General features: G+C 42.5%; 3 protein-coding genes across 5 annotated transcripts; 1 reads left to right on the top strand and 2 right to left on the bottom strand.

Annotated features, from left to right (window-relative positions):
• Window positions 1-2,292: 2,292 nt before the first annotated feature.
• dcaf8 (DDB1 and CUL4 associated factor 8) lies at window positions 2,293-9,637 on the top strand. 2 transcript variants are annotated; one of them, XM_084547096.1, is made up of 13 exons: window positions 2,293-2,542; window positions 3,085-3,158; window positions 3,277-3,366; window positions 3,569-4,203; window positions 4,522-4,662; window positions 4,764-4,858; window positions 5,002-5,112; window positions 5,232-5,362; window positions 5,739-5,846; window positions 5,959-6,089; window positions 6,199-6,318; window positions 6,897-7,013; window positions 7,127-9,637. In XM_084547096.1, exons 2-13 carry the CDS (start codon window positions 3,122-3,124, stop codon window positions 7,232-7,234), a joined length of 1,824 nt encoding a protein of 607 aa, XP_084403222.1. In that variant the 5' UTR covers window positions 2,293-2,542; window positions 3,085-3,121; the 3' UTR covers window positions 7,235-9,637. The 2 variants fall into 2 exon arrangements, with proteins under 2 accessions (XP_084403222.1, XP_084403223.1); XM_084547097.1 differs by lacking the exon at window positions 2,293-2,542 and having other exon boundaries at window positions 2,602-3,158.
• A 1,350-nt stretch (window positions 9,638-10,987) lies between these two features.
• ndc1 (NDC1 transmembrane nucleoporin) lies at window positions 10,988-19,150 on the bottom strand. Of its 2 annotated transcripts, XM_084546826.1 has the most exons (18): window positions 19,000-19,150; window positions 17,850-17,970; window positions 17,660-17,761; window positions 16,577-16,751; window positions 16,364-16,490; window positions 16,107-16,215; window positions 15,974-16,025; window positions 15,749-15,881; window positions 15,408-15,500; window positions 15,219-15,300; window positions 14,950-15,111; window positions 14,603-14,863; window positions 14,303-14,415; window positions 13,822-13,872; window positions 13,296-13,359; window positions 13,102-13,202; window positions 12,177-12,337; window positions 10,988-12,082 (listed from the first exon to the last, which is right to left on the bottom strand). In XM_084546826.1, exons 1-18 carry the CDS (start codon window positions 19,036-19,038, stop codon window positions 12,019-12,021), a joined length of 2,010 nt encoding a protein of 669 aa, XP_084402952.1. In that variant the 5' UTR covers window positions 19,039-19,150; the 3' UTR covers window positions 10,988-12,018. The 2 variants fall into 2 exon arrangements, with proteins under 2 accessions (XP_084402952.1, XP_084402953.1); XM_084546827.1 differs by lacking the exon at window positions 13,822-13,872.
• Window positions 19,151-19,327: 177 nt separating this feature from the next.
• Window positions 19,328-20,948, bottom strand: LOC311489652 (uncharacterized protein). Its single transcript, XM_084546831.1, has one exon. It carries the CDS (start codon window positions 20,308-20,310, stop codon window positions 19,555-19,557), a length of 756 nt encoding a protein of 251 aa, XP_084402957.1. The 5' UTR covers window positions 20,311-20,948; the 3' UTR covers window positions 19,328-19,554.
• Window positions 20,949-20,952: the final 4 nt, after the last annotated feature.

Raw genomic sequence — 20,952 nt, 5'->3', positions numbered from 1 at the left:
CGCCTCTGGACGACCGGCAGAGCTGTGTTCAGCTTATGAGAGCAGCACGGATGAGAGAAGGGGGGGGGGGGGGGGGTGTGTTGTGAAACCCCCCTCTGTCTGCATGAACTTCCCCTTCCTTCTTCAGAGATATTTCCACGGAGGTCGTTGTAACTGTGAAAAGTGTTTCCCTGCCCACCGCATGCAAATTAACATGGTTTATATCCCTTTTTAGCCTATCATGCTGGATGTTGGTTGTCTGTGGGACTGAAACCAATGCCTTAGTTAATATGGCTTGGCTATTTAGTCAATAAACTCACTGGTGAAGAAAATAGGCATCTTTATAGGCCTGTTGCTTGTCTTGAAGAAATCCAAAACCCAAAGATATACATTGTCTAACAATACAAATAAAATGGATGCTGCCAATACATTATCATTAAAGTTAAAAATGTCAAGCCTTCTTTTATCATTCAGATACAGTGATGAACCATTTATTCCAAGAGCAACTGCACGTCCTACAGAGTAATCAGTTTCCTCAGGGGTAGCCTGTTCATTCACAGCTGACATTCCATGTGGATTATAAACAAACTGTAATCTCGGGTCTTTGTGATGCGTATGCATGCATAGGAAGCCAGGCTCCCTCTATGTTTCAAATAAGTCTACATATATAGAAAAATATCAAGAGACTCTGTAGATCAGTGCCCCGAGCCCGTAACATAAACACAGGAAGGAAGCTAAGGGATCCCACCATGTTTCATCCGAAGTGAGGGAGCCAGATGTTTCACTGATCGGGCTGATGAGCTTCAGCTTGTGAACTTGGTGTCTTGAGCTTTGATCATTATTAATATTATTATTTAAATTGGATAACACCATGAAAATAAGGGCACCTGTCTGGTTATGTAGGGTCTCAGATGATCTCCCTGAAAATATGCAGGAAATCATATAATTCACAGATTAGTCAAAGGGTCAAATTCAACAGTCATATCTCGACTACTTTATGATAGAAGGTTTGTCGTACTGGAAGAAAATACCTATGATTGAGGAAAGTCTTCAAACCCCCAGAGAGTCACGTACAGTGATTTATACATTGTGTGGTGTTGAATGACATGAGTTCAGCTTTATTTCCTTATCATAATACAGCAGTGTCAAAAGCTAATTTTGAAATATTTTTTATTTGGTTTTGTGCTTCTAAATTTCATAGATTATTGTAAAGCATGGCCACCAATTTCTGAGACATTATGCATAATGCTAATATGCACCGATCAGGCATAACATTACGACCATCTACCTAATCAGAGAATGGACATGGGCCTTCTGAGGGTGTCCTGTGGTGTTTGGCAACAGGATGTTGTTAGTGGGGGGCTTTGGGTCCTATGGGTTGAGAGGAGGGGCCTCTGCGGATCATCCCACAGATACCTGATCAGTTTGGGATCTAGTCAACACCTTGTGCTGTTCTTGTTTTTTTGAGTTGTTCCTAAAGCGTTTGTGTGTGTGTGCCTGTGTCAGGCTGCATCCTGCTGGGGATGGCTGCTGCCATCAAGGAGTGTCATTGCTATGGGGTGGGGGTGCCTGGTCTGGTCGAGGTGGGTGGTACATGTCTAAGTAACATCTACAACAATAAATGCCAAGGTCCAAAAGTTTCCCAGCAGAACGGTGTATTGTCACAAGATGCTCAACGTTACTTACTTATCCTGTGAGTGGTTTTAATATTGCGCCATTAAATCACTGGGAGGAGGGTCCCATCAGTTCATTTTATTTAATGAAGTACATTTAATCTCTACCTGCTCTGCCCCATCTCCCTTTTCTGCTCCCTCCACACACTAACTAAGGACTCTGACCCCGGACTGCTCTCTGTACATTACATTGCCTTTAACACTTCATCTGTGACATTTATATTGTATATTATTTATTGACTCATTTCATCCCTTATTTCGCACCTACCGAAACTCAGGGGTTGCATCACCCACTTTATGTCAATTTGTCATGTGCCTTAGTTTTTATCCTATTTTTTATATATATATATATATATTAATTTTTTATATATTTATTTATTTATTTATTTATTTATTCTTTAATCTCAGATTTGTACATTTTATGTTTAAGTTGTTGCACCTATGTATGTGTTGCAAATGTCAGAATTGACAATAAAGTTGACTTTGACTTAAAATCAGTATTAATATGGAATTATTATTATTATTATTATTATTATTATTATTATTATTATTATTAACCTAGCGGCTCTTATTTGCACACTTCCGGTTTGAAAAAAACAAGCGAGCACGACACCGGAAATGGAAGCACACGCACAAAAAAAAAAAGAAGCTGAACCGTCAAAACATAAACAGAGCAGTCAACCTTGTGTCAACGCAGCTTGCTCGCATTATACCACGACTTCTACAAAAAAAGCTTTATGCGGGCATTCCTAATGTCGTGTGTTTTCCGCCAGAGACTTCCTAGTCGAGGCACTTAGCTCAGCTGCACAGCAGTGAGGCGGAGAAAATAATTCTGCTGTAAAGATTAGGACTAAACTAAGAAGTACGCCTCGTCGGGCCTTCGAGTAGAGGTAACGCTAGCCATGCTAGTTAGCGAGTAGAGGCAATGCTAGCTCGCTTTTTTTTTTTTTTTTGGACAACCAGCTGATTGGTTGTTTAGCAAAACCGTGCTGTATTTTAGTTTCGATATTTGATAGCTCCGCACAAGCTAGGTAGCATTAGCTCGCGTTATAACAACATTGTCAGGTAGTTGGAGCAGTCGCAGTTTACAAGAGGACAATGCACTGTTGAACCTCACAAAGCAAGCAAAACACGGTATTAGTCAGGCCTGTGGGTCGGCTAGCGAGCGTGTTAGTTTGTTTATATGGTTACATGTCGCAGTGTCTTGCTGCTAAAATTAGCCTGGCCGTTAGTTTGGGAGCTACGAGGCTAACAGGTAACTTGTGTCTCCACGGCACACTGGTGCGGAGTCGGTAGTTGACAGGAGTTCATCGAGTGCAGGCTGTGATGTCGGTTTATATTAGCACAACAGCTGTCTAATGTGAGTTTACACACTTGGCAGTTTGGCTAATCAGCAAACTTGGTGTTGTTTTTGTGTGTGTGACACTCAAAGGTTCTACCTCGGGTCGACGCAGGACAAAGGAGACAGAATGGCTGAGGCTGACGGCAAATCCACTGTGCTTAACGGTAAAGGATCAGAGCTAGGAAATAACTGACTATTTATACTGAACTTAACAGTTTTTTTTTTTGTTTTTTTTGTTTTTTTTGCTGAGAGTTAATCAGAGGAGGTGTTTTGTTTTACTAGGTGGCTCTGAAGAAAAGGAGCCCGGAGAAGATCAACACAAAGAGGGGGATGCCTCTGGAAGCAAAGACGGACAGTCTTCCTCTCAAGATGGTACCACTGCACTTGTAGTTTAACCACAAGAAATAAAGCCGTATTTATTATGGTAGAAACTTTGCTCGATTTTATGATTGAATTTTAAACACTTTTGCTGTAGAAGTTGTTGCAGCAGCAGCAGCAGACGTGCACCTTTTGGTGAGTCTCCCAGTGAGACGGTGTTGGCTTAACCTCATCCTGGCCTCCTCTATTTCTGTAGCTCCCAAGGAAAAAGCAGAAGCATCTGGAGATAAACCTATGCCAGACGTGGAGGGAGAGACGGGGGCAAACAGAGAGGGAGAGGAGGACGAAGACACTGACAGCATGGACGGCAGCGGCCTCTACTCCCTGACTGAGGACGGCGAGAGGGAGAGTGAGGGGGGCAGGCGAGAGGGGGCAAAGGAGAAAGATGGTGGGAAGAGGGCTGCTAGAAAGAGGAACAGACGTGACACCAACCACTCCTCCAGCTCAGATGACGACGACGATGAGGACGAAGAAGAAGAACAGAAGGATGATGAAGACGACGACGAGGCTATGGAGGCGTGGTTGGGAGCAGAGCTCCGCGACATGCGTGGCCCCGGATGGCGCGCGGTGCCCTCGTTGCGCTCCAGGGAGATCGGCAGGGACTCGCACCAGTTTGTGAGGCGCGTGTGCGGGTCCCGCGGTCTCGTGCAGCGGCTGGAGCTCCAGGGCCGCTTGGAGAGGCATACAGGCTGCGTCAACACGTTGCACTTCAACCCCTCAGGCACACGTCTGGCATCAGGCAGCGACGACCTCAAAGTGGTGATCTGGGACTGGGCCATCCGCCGTGCTGAGCTGGAGTTTGACAGCGGACACAAGAGCAATGTGTTTCAGGTGAGGGGAAAACATCAGGCCTACGACTGATGATTATTTTCATTATCAGCAAATCCCTTTTTAATTTTTTTTTTCAATTAATTACCAGAAAGGAATACAAACAGCAACAGGAAAAGCATTTTCCTGCTTGTCTTTTAGAAAATCATATACATAAAAGAGTTGTTTAATAATAAGAATAAGATAGCTGTAGGCAAATAAAACGAAGCTGTGACTTACTGATAAGGGTCAATGGATATTTAATATTAATCGGTAGAAAAACACGATAAGAGTGAACACATATTGAATTGACTTATCTAAAGCGAATCTTAATTCACACAGGCAAAGTTCCTGCCTCACAGTGGAGACTCCACCCTGGCCATGTGTGCTCGCGACGGTCAGATCAGAGTGGCCGAGCTTTCTGCCACGCAGCGCTGCAAGAACACAAAGCGGGTAGCGCAGCATAAAGGGGCAGCACACAAGGTGAGCGTTTGTGTCACAGATTTCAGATAGGCCGATTGGTCTGGTTCAGCCTCTAATCAATATGTATGGGGTTGGTTGGTTTGTTGTGTTTTGTATTTCAGCTGGCCCTGGATCCAGACTCGCCCTGCTCCTTTCTGTCTGCTGGAGAGGACGCGGTGGTGTTTGACATTGACCTGCGTCTAGACCGTCCTGCCAAGTGAGTGATACCATGAGCGCAAGTTTAAATGTCCACTTGTAAATAATGTTCTTCTTTGCAATGCACTTTACCTCTGATTCTGATCATTTTTTTTAGTTTGCTGTAACTAATACTTGCTTTTTATCTTTGTGTCTTGTTACAAGTAAACTGGTGGTCGTAAAGGAGTGTGATAAAAAAGTTGGGCTGTACACCATCTTTGTCAACCCAGCAAATACACACCAGTTTGCTGTTGGCGGGAGAGATCAGTATGTGAGGTAGGAACCAGATTGTAGTTCCAGTGCTGTTTATTTCTTTAATAATTCATATGTGTGTGAAAATAATCACTTTTTTCTCTCTCTCTCTTAACATGGTTTCTTTTTCTCACTCTCTTTAGGATCTATGACCAGAGGAAGATCAACGACAGTGATGACAACGGTGTATTGAAAAAGTTTTGTCCTTCACATCTGGTATCCAGTGAGTCGAAGACCAACATAACCTGCCTTGTGTACAGTCACGACGGCACAGGTAAAGCGGCTCACACATTAAAAACTACTACTATTTTTTCTTGCATCATTGTTCATCCTGCTATGAACTTGTTCTAGAAATATTTATTGGAAATAATGAGGTCTGCACTTGGTGCTTAGCTTGAATCATTATCTTAAAATTCCCTAACTTCTTTCCTTTGTTGCCCCCTGATGCAACCACCGTGCAATATCAGTGACAGTCAAATAGAACTAGGTCTATTCTCGCTGAATAAATATATTCAGTGTGCTCTTATCTTTGCAGAACACCACTGAGGTCAGGTTTAGCAACTTTATGGCCGATCTGTGTACGGTCAAAAGTCCCACTTCTGCATTGGAAATTAAACAAAAGGACGTTTTATTCTTTGTGTCAACAACAGAGCTCCTGGCTAGTTACAATGATGAAGACATCTACCTGTTTGACTCCAACCACAGTGACGGGGCGGACTATCGCAGGAGATACAAGGGACACCGCAACAATGCTACAGGTGTTAAATTGCTGTGACCTTTGCATGTATAAATATAAAGGTGACGGATTGTGGAAAGTACTGTGTGGTTGACAAACAACAATCCACTTCCTTCATCAACTGTTATTCACAGTGAAAGGGGTGAACTTCTACGGGCCATGCAGCGAGTTTGTGGTCAGCGGGAGCGACTGTGGACACATCTACCTGTGGGACAAGCACTCTGCTCGCATCGTACAGTTCATGGAGGGAGACAGAGGAGGAGTGGTGAGTCAGACAGGGAGAAGTACAATGTGTGTTTTGTTATTTTTCATACTGGAACTGTTCCTTAGTTTATGTATTAGATTTATGACATGTCTGCAATCGCCATCTACAGGTGAACTGTCTGGAGCCACATCCCCATCTGCCAGGTATGGCCACCAGTGGGCTGGACCATGACATCAAACTGTGGGCCCCCACAGCTGAGGCCCCCACAGGACTCAAGGGTCTAAAAGAGGTAATGTTTCATGTTCTATAGACGTTTAAACTTCTCATACTAGGAAAACCTTAGGGAAATGATGGCTGCATTTCACTTTGGAGAGTTGCTGCTTTTGTGCATGCTGGTTCATTGTCCTGCATTAGAGAGACACTTAATGGAACTCACCCATCATTACCTAGAGTACCCAAGCTTCCTGTACTATAACAAGACCAAATGGTTTATTGTTTGCCATTTTACTTATTGGTTTCACTGAGAAATAACAGCTTTTACAAACGGGTATTAAACAAACCCAGTTTAACTTTTTCTGAACTATTCATTTGAAAGTGAAGGTGAATATACCCAAGCAAAGCCATGTACCAAGCTCCAAAACTTTGCAGACCGTGCCACTGTACCCCTGCACTGTAGTAAATGTGTACATAGCAGATACACATCTAAAGTTGTGTATCTCCTGTCCAGTTTCTGCAAAGTGAAATTTTAGAAATCAGTTCAGATTCAGATGTTAGGACCGTGTTGAATATGTGATGGAGATCATGTTTAGTTCAGGGAGATATTTTTACATCCATAACTAAAAGAAACAATTTGTTGTGCTGGTCAAGGTGATGAAGAAAAACAAGCGGGAGCGCGATGAGGACAGCGTGCGCCACGGCGACCAGTACGACACCCAGCTGCTGTGGTTTTTGATGAGACACATGAGGAACAGACGACCCCCAAGGGTGAGCTCTCGGCCAATCAGTCTTAAAATGTGCAGGTTTTAAAGCACTGGGTTAGCGAGATGTTTGAATTCGCCGCAGTCTAATCCGAACTCCTCTTCCCTGCCTCGATGCAGGCCCGCCGTGAGGGCGCAGATGCAGACACAGACGAGTCCTGGAGCTCTCCAGATTCCTCTGACGAAGAGGAAGGAGGTCCGGACCACGTCCAGTGCATGTCGTCTTGAGCCTCACATACAAACTCGCACTCACACATACACTTAGACACACACACACACACACTTTATTGCCCTTGAATTGATGCACCTAGGCAAGCACTATTGGCACACTCAAACACAGTTGAGCTACAGACTTGGTTTTTTTTGTTTGTTTGTTTGTTTACACACATACGAATACAGATAAACACACACGTACTTAAACATACTGTTGAAGCAGAGAGACACAGATGCTTCTTAACATCTGGTGTCCCAGCAGTCACGAGTGTCCAAACCACAGACTGCGTACACCTTTTTTTGAGAATTGTACGACGAGATTTAGCGAGTGCTTACATCCCTATAAACCACTTGGAGGCCCCTGCCCGCTTGTCCATACATTATCTACATGGTCTGTGTAGCCCCAGAACTGTGCGTGTATGGCAACAAGCACCTCCAACTTTAGGTAAACCTGTAGTGAGCTACACATCACCAGCACACGAACCCACACTCTCTTAGTAACACACCTCTTACTCTGGAGCTTCTGATGAAGAGGGGATTCAGCAGGGACGAAGGGCGTAGGCTCGTCCCCTCAAACCATCCCCTAAACGCGACTTCGTTTGAGAGGGAAAGCCCGTTGCCCGTCACTGTGTTGCCCCAGTCTCTCACCGATTTATTTCATGTTTTTTTTGGGCTGTGAGCTAGAGCAGCTAGTTTCATTTATCGCATGTTTGCTCCTGAATCTCCACATGCTGCGCTCATTCGACATGCTTCCCTCAGCCACTCCCTCCCCTCCTCTTTCCATCGCCTCCCCCCCGTCACTACTGAGTGCACTTTGAATCAGGGATGCTTCAGTTTGAGACACAGACAAAATGTGCACTGAGTGTGTTGTTGTTTTATTGGGGGGGGGGGGGGGGCGCTGTCTCACAGGAGAATCCACAATGAAATTGCATTGTGTTTTTGTTGGTTTTTTTTTTGAGTGGGAGGGACAATTTGCACTTAAGCGTTTTTTGACCGAGGAGAGGTGGTCTCCTTCGCTTCCACCATCCTTTCCTCGTCTCCTTCTTCCTCATCCTCCCTCACTCCACATTGAGACTCATCTTTGACAGGATACCTTCAGTTCACCTCTTGGTGAACATGAAAACGGAAAGGTGTAGATGTTCACTCAGCATGTGTATAGGAAAGAAGGACTGATTTCGGGGGGCTCTGTTTGGGACGCTGTAATTTATAAAGAGGCAGAACCGACCTGGATCAATTGAATTACTGCCTGTGAGCCACTTTAGATTTGCTTATGTGGTTCCTTGAAGGAATTGTCCTACATTTTGGGATATTCACGTTTTGTTGAGTCTCTAATTATGAGAAAAGGGTTCGTTCAGTCAGAATATTCACCAGGCATCACTCGAAAAGTTCTTAATTTTACACATTTGATGTTATTTGTTTAATCCGTTCAAAAATGTCCGCAGTAGTTGCCCAGCAACCAGCTGAAACTCCAGGTCCTGGATGTATGGATTAAACAAAAGGCGTTTAACATGTTGATTTTGTACCAAGTTATCTGTACTCCCTCCTTATTGCAGGTCTTTGTGTTGACTATAGCTAACTTACCATAACATTTCACTCCCAAAAGTAGTCCTGCTGCACGACAAAGCAAACTAATCCAGATGTTTAACTTCTCCTTTTAAAATCCTCCAGCGAAGCCAGATGTCTCAAATCTGTGTGAATTAACATTTTTCAGACACTTGATCCAGGTCGGGTCTTGAAGCAGCCGGCGCTGCTGCATGGTCGTTGGTTTCAAAGATGAGGACGTGGGGGAGCGGCGGGGTCAATATGCTTGCCAGTCATTTGTTGTGTTGAGAGCGATAAAGTCCAGCTTTTCTCATTTTCTATGAGAACTGTAGTTAGTTGAATTTATATGTACATATATAAATATATATTAAAACTGTAAAAAAAAAACAAAAAAAAAAACTTTAGCAAATGCTGTTTGACTTCCAAAAAAAGAAAAAAAAAAAAAAAGAAAAAATACATCAAAACATTTGATTGGTATTGATGCAGAGGTTTATATTCTATATGAGGACAAAGTACTTTTAAATCCAGAGGAGAAAAAAAAAAAGTCTTGACCATTTTTGTTTGGTCTTTCCTTTTGTGACACCTCTCTGTTATGAACAGAACCGCTGTCATTTCAAGTATTAACTGATTCTTTTTCTGGTTCAAGAAGAAAATGGAAATAAAATCAGTGTTTCTTTTCTGGATCTTCATCTATAATTTGGTACCGTTCTATCCAGATTTTCACAATGGATATTTTTGACATCTTGTAAACATAATGAGGCATTTGATGAACAATCCTTTCTTTTCTCCCCCCCATCACAGCCTAATGTTGCGTTCTACCAGTTCAGTTGGAAATATGTATAATTCGTGCAATAAACAAAAAGACAGTGCTCTTGACGTGATTGTTCTTTGGTCTCATTCTCTTGTATTCGTGTGAATTATTTAACTGCTTCACTCTGGCTGCCAGAGACATGCATATATTCTCTGCAGGATAAGATCAATATAAGGTTCTGAAAGCACTTAAACCTCTAGATGTGTGCAAGATACATACATTTCATTTGACAGCCTTCAGCTTTGATTACAGCACACATTCTCTGTGGCTTTGTCTTGATAAGCTTCTGCAATGCCACAAGGTTTATTTCCATCCGGTGTTGCATTAATTCTTCACCAAGATCTTATCTTAATGATGTGAGAGTCTGACCACTGCCTTCTCCAGCACATCCCAAAGATTCTCAATGGGGTTAAGGTCTGGACTCTGTGGTGGCCAATCCATGTGTGAAAATGATGTCTCATGCTCCCTGAACCACTCTTTCGCAATCTGAGCCCCATGAATCCTGACATTGTCATCTTGGAATATGCCCGTGAACATCAGGGAAGAAAAAACATCCATTGATGGAATAACCTGGTCATTCAGTATATTCAGGTAGTCAGCTGACCTCATTCTTTGGGCAACATAATGTTGCTGAACCTAGACCTGAGCAACTGCAGCAACCCCAGATCATAGCACTGCCCCCACAGGCTTGTACAGTAGACACTAGGCATGATGGGTGCATCACTTCATCTGCCTCTCTTCTTACCCTGATGCCCCCATCACTCTGGAACAGGGTAAATCTGGAATCATCAGGCCACTTGACCTTCTCCCATCACTCCAGAGTCCAATCTTTATGCTCCCTAGCAAATTGAAGCCTTTTTTTCCAGTTAGCCTCACTGATTAGTGGTTTTCTTAAGGCTACACAGCTGTTCAGTCCCAATCCCTTGAGTTCCCTTCACATTATATGTGTGGAAATGCTCTATTAAACATAGCCCTGAGTTCTACTGTTGTTTTTCTGCAGTTTGATTTCACCAAACGTTTAGGATGATGGTTCCCGACCATCCTTCCAGTTTTTAATAATATGTTGGACAGTTCTTAACCCAGTTTTAGTAGTTCCTTCAATCTCCTTAGATGTTTTCTCTGCTTGATGCATGCCAATGATTTGACCCTTCTCAAACAGACTAACATCTTTTCCACAACCACAGGATGTGTCTTTCAACGTGGTTGTTTAAGAAATGAGAAGCTACTCATTGCATCAGTTGGGGTTAAATAACTTGTTGCCACCTGAAAGATAATCACCCATGCAGTAATTATCCAATAGGAGGCTCGTACCCATTTGCTTAGTTAAATCCAGGTGGTGACTTTTTTTGGGGGGCCAGGCAGTGTATGTACAAATGTCTATGGGATGTGTAAATTAAATAAGCAGTATGGTACTTGTAACAGTAGGAAAGTCACACTTGGACATAATGCAGTTGTCTTTATTACTACTGGTACACTGTGCTGTCTCCTAACGAGACGTCAGAAAGTCCGCTGCTGCTGCTACAAATAAAGGCCCTTTGTTGTGATGGCAACACACTTCCTCATTCCATGTGTAGCTGTAAATGTCTGCAGTGTATGAGGTCATTTATATTTGGAGCATTGTTGATTAATTGCGATTCACCACACAGACCTTTATGTGACTCTGGTTTACGTGCAGTAAAACACGTTTATCTCAGCAAGCAGTTCCAGATTTGTCATCATGACACGTGACATAATCATCATTTATTGACCGTGTGTAAAAACAAATACGCTGGAAATTCTCTTTACATGTTTTTATTCAACCGGTCTTTGAGCGGGAACTCACGCCGCAAACATTTACCCACACGTGATCCCTGATCTGACGTGACGCACTCATTCCAAACAAACAAAAAAAACAAACTGAAACATCAACAAAACGTAGGTATCAAATGTGGAAATCTGATCATTTACCCAGCTGCTGAACACAGATGTAAAACCGGTTCTCCAGCCTGGTGTTTAGAACAAAACCAGAAGACGTTTTCAAACGCCAGTGAAACTGAAGAGATCTATTTCTCTCACTCGTCATATCTAATGCACAAAGTTAAGAGGACAGCATTTGAAATAGAAAACCTGTAGAAAATGCAGCACAATTAGCCCTTTACAACTCGTCCCATTGACAAAATATCACCATTTGATCCGACTTTTTCCTCGTACAAGAATGAAACAAATCTTTTGGGATGAGCTGATCACACAGTGAGCTAGTTTATATCTCCCAAACACAACAGGTAAGCGTTGTCTAGCCACCTTCAGTCCGTCAGTTTGATCTCCTGCTCCCGCCTCATGTATGCGGAAGACATAGTCTAGCTTGCAACAACATAGTGCAGACATAAATATTAAAAAAGAGGCACTGTTGCTTCACTTAAGTGCTCACACACACGATCTGATAAAGAGTCTGAAAGAGTCAACTTGGTTATTCCTTGTACTCCAGAAACTGCTGCAATCTTTTCCGGTGCTCCGCAGACATCTGAACAGCGCTGAGGATGACACGAAAACACCAAGCGTTAGTAACGTTGGTTTATAATCATAAAACAAAATAAGATTCTGACATTTAAACCCAGGCAGTCTTACTTTAAGTGATCTCCAAAAGTGGTTGTTATCCTGTAGATGGCCGTCTTGAGTGTGGCCCTGAGAGCAAAGCGCAGCGTCTTGTATGTCGAGTCTCCCATGCTGCTCGTGGACCTGACGGGCTTGCTGGAGGCGTGGGGCAGCTTGAAGTGTCGATCTACAGCCTGAGCGCGAGGGGGACACGGGTGTCGTTAGTGTGCGTGCGATTTAAAGCATCCGCATCTACGCTGCAGCGTCAGGAGAAACCTGCTGAAAGGAAATCTACGCTGCATGGTTCTGCAGAAATGGTTCTCTCTGATGGGTCGTTTTCATTTCAAAGACTGTAAATTCAAATTTGATCAACCTCAAACCTGCATCTGCATCATAAACAGCAGACACAAGCAAGTGTTGACTTTTTGTTTTCAATCATTCACTCATTTTCTGTAACTGCTTCTCCTCTGGAGGGTCTCAGGGGGGCGAGAGGCGGGATGCACCCAGTCTAACTACCACACCACTATGCTGCCCTGTTTCCATGGTACAAAGTTTAAGACTGTCTGGCAAGTCAAATAGTTTCTTTTGACACTTCTTACATCATTGCACAGACATTTTATAGCACTGACCGCAAGGTACAACACCTACACTTATTTATCATACTTTGAATTTCAAGTTATTATTGCACCAGTACACACCAGACACACTACACCGTATGCTTCCTTCAAATGAGATCATTCACAACCGAAAAACACATCTAAAGGTATCTGAGGTATTATTGACCACATAAGTGAAGGGGAGATCCCGAGCTGTTCGCTAACGTTTACAGAAACGGTGGTGGTGGTGGGAGGTAAGATACTGTACTGTCGTTTGATCACATAGCGTCTATTTTTATAACATGTCAGAGAAAATGTTGATGTTCCCATCAGCTATATTAATCACCAAGTCAGTGTGTTACCTCTTGTAAAACAAGCATGGAGTTGAGAATACTGGGTAAAGCCGTCTGCACGACCCCAAACTGGTCTTCTGAGAATGAGGCTTGAACGAGGTACGACAGCCCTGAGTCGGGGGGAGATCGAGGAAAAATAATGAGCACGTTGCATCACGGGGTTTCATCCAAATCAAATGAAGGCAGTCATTATCTCCTCCTACCTTCCAACGCCCAGATGTGAGCCTGGCTGTCGGCAAACAGAGCCTGACTGGAGGCTTCTGGAAGCTGAAGGACACAAGGTTAGTTAGAAGTAGTTCTCTTTTAATTTTTTTAAAAGCAGATTCAAGACGACGGATTAGGAAGTGGTTAGTTGGTAGTGAATCAGTGAGACTACACTACAGCGTGCAGGTAGGACCTCAGAAAGCAAAGCATACTAGCCCAACTAGCTTCTACATGAAGGAAGTAGTGCAAACAAAACTTTTTTGAGCATCTGATTGACACAAATAATCATTTTTGTTTTTTTTTATAGTAAGACTCATTCCAACAACTAGATGAAGGGAGAGGATTAGTAATGCCAGCACCATTAGACCCAGAGTTAAACTAGTCATATCTGCATGTGAGGAGGATGTTAGATTCTTTCATAACCATATAAAAAAAATAATCTACTGTGTCAAACAAGAGCATGCAGGAGCCCCTTAGTGTTGAGAAGCTAAAGGGAGATAACATGCACATGCCACACATCCTTACCTTGTTAAACAAATACATTATCAGCACCCGCTTAGCCAAGAAATTTTTAACCTGGATGGGACAATTAAGTGTAGAAGTGTTTTGGTATTAAAACTAAAATAATGAACACAAATAACCGCTTTTCACACTTAAGTCTGGGCTAAGACACTGACTGGAGGTGGATATGCGCTGCCAAGAGAACAGAGGAAAATATTTTCTTTGGTACGTCTGTTACCATGCTCTAGATTAGACACATGTCTGTTGCCAGGAAAAAGTGATTCAGATAAATTGAAAAAATGTGGGAGGAACTCTGTCCGTTCTCGCACCGGACTGCTGCTTTTGGAAAGTTACAAGAGTCAAATGAAGCCGACTACTGCTTTAGACTCACAACGTTATCCCAGAGTAGGCGAGTGTTAAGTGTGAAAAGCTTAATACGAGAAGCGCAATGTAGGACACACCGACAAATACATTATTAATCTGCCTCGTGACGAGGTTTTAGTACCTGTTCTTTTCTGTTCTGGAGGAACTGAGCCAGAAAACTTGGTTTGGAGGGTTCCTGCTTGGGACTGGGAACTGAGGCTGGGGACGGTGGAGGGCTGCCATTGGTCTGTGAATCTGTACCAACATAAAAGATGATTGGACAAGTTAAAAAACTACATGTGGACTCAAATCAAACAAGGTGAAATTTAATATTTAATGGCCCAAAAACTATTGCCACAATCTGAAGGGGAACTTGTAGATTAGATCGTATCACATCTGTGTGATCCGAATTGCCCGACAGCTTCCATTATTCCCCTCTCACCTGTAGAGGTGGACCAGAGTTTCGGCGCTCTCCTCATGATGGTTGGGCTCTGCACTGTGCCATGCCATGGTGAGCACTGGTCCACTGGAGCGGTGAGACGCCGCAGGGCAGGAGAAGCAAAAGGACTGTCCAGGTCAGGAGTGAAGGGTGCCGTCAGAGGGCTCTGGGGGCCCCCAACAACGGAGCGGGCAAAGACTGAAGCTGGTGTTCTCATCAGAAAAGTGGGCCTTGGACTCATGAAGTCTTCTGTACCTGAAGTTACTTTAAATTAAAAAGTAATTATAAACACACATACAGTGATCCAGATGTTTTCACTTACATAAACTATTCATATACAACAAATGTACCTGATGTCTCAGATGAAGTTTTCCTTTCACTCCCACTTGACAGTGATTTTGCCCTGCCATTGGTCGCTACAGTATCATGATAGGCCACAAGTCTCTGGGTCAAATCAGCCAGCAGAGAAAGACACTCTTTACTGATGGCGTTCCAGTTGTGAGGATGGCCTCCTGCTCATTACACAAACAAAAAGACAAATCAATGCTTTAGTTTTAGGTTCCTTAAAAGCCATGTGACGGTTTGTGTCAATATAAGTCAAGATGTCTTTTCAACAGACCTGGCTGACTCAGACTGAAAACTTCACAGCGCCGCAATGGAGAATGTTGAGACAACATAGCCAAGTCCTGCAGAGCTAGAAACTAACATTTGGGGAAAGACAAGACACAAGACACAGCACCCACAGTTACCATTGAGTTTAAAAAAAAAAAAACAACCTCTAAAGAATGCACACTTCAGTTTTTCTTACCTTTAATATCATTGGCTGCTTGTCAGTTAGGACTTTAGGAAGACACTGATGGGATTCTTCAGTAAAAGATGACTGCACAGGAAAACTGTACACCTGCACAAGAATGGGTTATATTTAATTTTGTTAGATGTACTCTCAAAAAGTATTTTTTTAAATGCTTGCTCAAAATGAAACCAAAGTATTCTCCATAAATCTGAAGATAAAGCTTCGACTGCTGCCCCCTAGTGTCTATAAACAGACGTCCTCTCGACTATAAAATGATATTATTGCAGTCAGGTAAAAACAAAATATCTGAGTGGAACCCTTCATTTATTAAAGACAAACTTTACTGACGCACGTACCTCAGTGACAAAGATCCTAAAGAGCAGCAGTGTCATGTACCACGTGAAGAGAAGGAAGGTGGCACTGAGCCAGAGATGATAGAGCAAGGAGAGGTCCAGCAGTCCGGCTATGCTGTCGAGAGGTTGAGCAGAGCTGGAGGGGGAGATTACAAACAAACACATTTTACATCGGTCCGGAGATCGGCCATTTTTGATAATTGTTTCTAATCTACAGATCATACCAACCTGTTCAAATGAAGATTCAGTGTTCTACAGATCCATGTTTTTGGTATGTATCCTGCAGATGTTAAAATAATACCGTCAGTCCCTTGAGGAGCTTGTTCTACTGACATTTTATTCATACACAGAGGTCACTTACCCAAAAAGAAATACACAACAATGTAGTTCCTGACAGAGTAAAGTGCCTGAGTGACGCTACACTTCACCACCAAAGGTAGGGACCCCTTGAAGCGAAGGTACTTGTATTGCTGGAGGAATAAGTGAACAACAACTAGGTCAAAGGTGAATGCTGGTATTTTTGTTTTCTGAAGTTTATTTAACATGGATTCTGCACACAATAAGTTCAGTTAATGTTTGGTTTTTGCAGCTTCGTGAAACAAAGGAGTAAGCTCATACCTGAACAGTGTGGAAGGAGACATAGTTCATGTTGTGGATTACACCCAGCAGACTGTGAGAGAATCCAACAAAGCCTCCCGCCAGCAGAAGGATGAGATGATACTCATTCAGACACATCTGGGGATAACTGGGATGAAGACACATTTAAACGATTAGACCACGGGTGGAGCGTGTGACGCTAAACATGGTATGTTTTGCACAGTAGCTGCTTACCCATCACTCTGCGCGCACGGGTAGCCGAGCGTTTCATATCTAAAGCCGATGGTGACCGCGCAACACCAGGCCACAATTACTCCCATGATGCAGTGCACCAGGGAGCTGACAAACTGGCGAGGGTGGAGCAGCTGACCCAACAGCGCAATTTTCGAGCACGCGATAGTCGGAATGACTAAAGAGACACAGTAGAACAACCAAGTTACAAAACATGAGCAAACTATTTAAAAGAAACTCTTCCCACCGCTGTATCACATGACTACAAGCATATATTATTCAGACTCAACACTGATAATGAATGGAAAATGGAACTATTTTCTGTATCATGTTTCCCAAGGCTAAGCTACGACTAAAGCTGTAGTGAAGTGCTTAGCTGAATGTCGAGTTAATTAGTGACAAGAGCTCCTACATAATTTCAGTTGTATGTCAAGTAGGGCTGGGTACTGCTACTGGTTTCCTGAATCATTAGAGATATTTTACTAATTCTGTCACTGGATCCAGAGATTTGTGGTATTTCCACAATATTTTAGTTTTAGTTGGCACATCTTGCATATGGGTTCGCTTTTGAGCAGCTCTTCTCTGTCGTCATATTTTTAAAATCAGCTTTTATGGATGACCGTGCTCTCAGGGGTGTAGCTTCTGAAGTGTTTTGGATTTCTTCTCACACACAGACTAATCTCGGACAAATCTTGCGAGACCACAGCAAGATTTCTAACAAGAGGGTGCAGGAATGGCCTGTATTTAACAAAAAAAAGCAATCTGAGGATTTTATGAACCGATATCAGATCTTTCAAATCAATAACTGAAATAAAGTGAATCAAGAATTGAATCCGAAAATCATTTCTTTAAAATTCAGCCCTGATGTCAAGATAAGTAACTTAAATTGATAACATCCAGGAAATACGTCAATCAGGAGACAAAAGGACACAAAAGCTGTAAATAAAAGCTACAACATCCTCAAGGAAATGTCTACTTTTCTTTGCCTTTCTGGGGTAGTTGTAAGTGAAGAGAGACAGAAAGAACATGCCCTACTGTGGCTATACCCTCAGTTTATTGGGCAACTATTAAGGTGTCCTGCCTCACCTGTGTAATACTCCAAGTTCAGGAAACCAACCATGATGATCACTCCACACAGCAGAATGAAGGAGAAGACGGTGCTCGCGCTGATTAGCAGAGAGAGGCATTCTGGGGGTAAAAAGAAATCTACAGTAACTTTCATGCAACAACGTAACGCGGCTCTTGCTCAAATCACAAAATTTAAACGGTTACTGACCTAATACTGTCTGGATGGGGTGGAGAAGACTGAACTTGCTGAGGATCACAAAAACTGCCGTGGTGGGTGGCAACAACAGAACAGCCCATGCGATGCTGGCAGCAGCTCTCCAGCAAATCACCTGAACACAGCAATTATTATTAAATACATAACAAACACACGATCAGTTCGCTCCTTTGTGACTTGTAAAGATGCAAAATCTACATTAGGCGATTCTTTTTTCATCATAGACATACTATAGAGCAAATTCACATATGCTATTGCTTAAACAAATCTTAACTGGCCATTTTAGACCTTAGGTATTTACACTGTTAATGTCTCGGTGACAGCTCTTTCTTCTTGCTTAGATTAAATATTTTAAATGGTATTAATAGATGTAGGGTCTGTCTGTTCCTCTTGCTGAGGTCTAGTCCTTTTTTCCAAGAGAAAGCACTTTTCTTTGTTAGGATGTAGGGTCATGGGATAATGGGGCCCATGCTGTACAGATTGTAAAACCCTTTGAGAAGACCTTCTCATTTAAAACAGTTATACTAAAACAGTTAATATCAGACTACATACCGCTGTTTTGTTTTTCTTCAGTAGGCACCAACAAATGCATATAGAAAATACAGCATATATATTAACGGGTATGCATCAGTTTTCCTATCAGGAGACTATGTTCATAAAAAAATAACTAATAATTACTCTATAGACTATTAATTTGATAAGTTATTTGTCTTTTCAGAAAATCCAGGTACCCAAGTGAACTAATCGACTCCCCATGTTATTTAAACACAAATTATATATTACTAAAATATCCTCAGATATTTCTATTAAGCGTCATGTGTAAATATAAGTTTATTTTGTCATGCTAACCTTATTTATGTTTAACTCAACTTACTTTTGTCTGAACCGTTAGCCGTCACAACTTGTGTTTGGCGTCTTTACCTTAATTGTAGTTAATTTCTTCATGCTGTAGATGGCTCTTAAAAAAATAATTTGAATATACATATAATTCTTTTACATGTATATATACTTAAACGGGCCATACGCGGCACATAACAAGTTAAGCTAGCATAAACAGACTGGGGGTTAGCATGCTAGCGCTAGCGACACCTTTTTACTTTTTTAAATGAGGAAGTTATATAGAAAAAGAAAAAACAAGACTCACCTTACGGATAAACGAACAACTTTGCTCCGCAGAAAACATGTTGTTTGAATAATGGAAACGTACTCGGCGATAATAACGTCCCCGGCTCTCCTGCTGTCAAACTATTTACCACTCAGTTTCCCATATCGCGCCACACATGCATTCAAAGGACCTCGGAAGGACCCCGATTGAAGGCTGCCCAAGCTCCTGCCTGCTGCCAGCATTTCACAACCCGCACGGATTGACAATGAATCTTCGTGTGAATAGAATATTTACTTATATATTTAAAACTTCTGAACGCTTATAAAAAATAGTTTACTTATAGGTTCATCTAAAAATGTAGGTTACATTTGAATTATACAGATTCTACTGTGACAACAACGTTACCAGATTAAGTTACACAAGGTACAAAGACAAGCCATAAATCAGCTTTACGACTTTGAAATTGCATCTCATTTTACTCTTAGTCTGTTATTTACAGATATATTACACATTAGTCCAATAGTTTTTTGCTGTGTCCTCCTTTATGTTCTTTCTCTGTGCAGAGTATTTGTGGCCGACAGTCAGTGGATCCCTTCAATTCTGAATTCCTTTAGTTTCCCCTTGCATGAACGCTTTCTTGTCATGATGATAGCCATTTCCAAAGTTTGGAAAACTGTGTTTATCCAAAACAGTCTTTCTGTCATTGTCCTGAGAAAAAGGCTTTGTCTCAAATGCGTTGACGGGAAGCTTTTGAGACGAACTGATGGACATCTCTGTTTGAACTGTTTTATGAATGAATGGCTTCTGTCCAGGTCTCTGGGTGATTGCTGGGAGTGCCAGCTGCTCCCTCTGGGTCTTCTTGTCCTCCCACAGCTTCAGCAGTCGGCGCTGATTATTTGTCATATCCTTGAGATTTTGCTGCAATGACTGCACTTGATCCTCCAAAAGTGTTTTAGAGGTGACCGCATTTGCCAATTCTGCTGTCAAGTCATCAATGGTCAGACTCAGCTTCCCGGTCTTTTCCACCAGGGAAAAGCACTCTCGCTCCTTGTCATGCAAGTCGTTGATTATATCCTTGGTGGTCTTTCCATTGAACTGAGGGTTGGACTCAAGTCCAATTTCAGTACGAAGAGCCTTTACTTGTCTCCTCAGCTCCTTGTTGTCAATTGTCAGGGACTTCAGTTTCTGTTTCAGAGCCTCAGTTGAACGCATCCGCGACTCATACTGTCTGAGCTTCTCTCTGAGGACGCTTTCTCTGTGCATGGCATCGTCTCTTTCCTTTCTGCATTTCTCCAAAAGTTTCAACGTCTCGAATTTGGACACTTTGTCACTTTTGCCCGAGGCAGCCATTCTGTGTAAAGATGTCCAAGACACAGTACAAGGGAAAACTAAAAAGGCATTCCCCTTTTTAAAGAAGCAATTCAAAATGTCCTTGTGTTGATAAATCCACAAGCACGAGCGGCTGCCTGCATGCTTGAGACTGAGGCGGGTGACATTCCACTATCAGGGTTATCTGTTTGACAGGCAGCTCCTGTGTAACTCAAAGCTGGGGCTAGAATGACCATTAATTAGGGCGCCACCATCCCTTTGACACCGTTTCAAGTGACACAATTTTTTTTTTCTATTTTGTTAATTAATCTAAAATCTCTCTGCCCTTGTGAATCCGTGGAAAAGTCAAACCAAGTCTTTAAGAGTCTTTTGTGTGTAAGCTGCCTACCACACGCTGTGTGCCTGCGTGTGCTCAGCTTCACACACACACAGGTAACATTTTCCACTGCAGGTGGTGTGTGCATTGGCAGTGACACTGTAGATTCTATCGGTTCTCCCGACAGATTAGATGGATGAGCTGGAAAAACATCGGCGGCGGCCAAATGTTCACTCTAAAATTTGGACGCTCTCTTTGAAATGTTAAAGTTGTACCTATTAGTTACGATCTCTCCCTTAAATATTTAAAATATCCAACTGTTGAAATGGACTAGCAGCTTTCATTAC

This window comes from Chelon labrosus (assembly GCF_963514085.1).
Source record: "Chelon labrosus genome assembly, chromosome: 6".
NCBI classification, from domain to species: Eukaryota; Metazoa; Chordata; class Actinopteri; order Mugiliformes; family Mugilidae; genus Chelon; species Chelon labrosus.
This window is presented reverse-complemented; position numbering and strand designations above follow the sequence as displayed.

Excerpts from the sequence above, each read along its gene's own strand:
- ndc1 (XM_084546826.1), bottom strand. The coding sequence starts at position 19,038 with ATGTTTTCTGCGGAGCAAAGTTGTTCGTTTATCCGTAAG. Across the intron at positions 15,112-15,218 it reads TTTCAGTCTGAGTCAGCCAG|GAGGCCATCCTCACAACTGG; the intron begins GTCTGTTGAAAA and ends TGTAATGAGCAG. Across the intron at positions 12,338-13,101 it reads CCATGCTTGTTTTACAAGAG|GCTGTAGATCGACACTTCAA; the intron begins GTAACACACTGA and ends CCTCGCGCTCAG.
- dcaf8 (XM_084547096.1), top strand. The coding sequence starts at position 3,122 with ATGGCTGAGGCTGACGGCAAATCCACTGTGCTTAACG. Across the intron at positions 3,159-3,276 it reads CAAATCCACTGTGCTTAACG|GTGGCTCTGAAGAAAAGGAG; the intron begins GTAAAGGATCAG and ends TTGTTTTACTAG. Across the intron at positions 7,014-7,126 it reads GGAACAGACGACCCCCAAGG|GCCCGCCGTGAGGGCGCAGA; the intron begins GTGAGCTCTCGG and ends GCCTCGATGCAG.
- LOC311489652 (XM_084546831.1), bottom strand. The coding sequence starts at position 20,310 with ATGGCTGCCTCGGGCAAAAGTGACAAAGTGTCCAAATTCGAGACGTTG.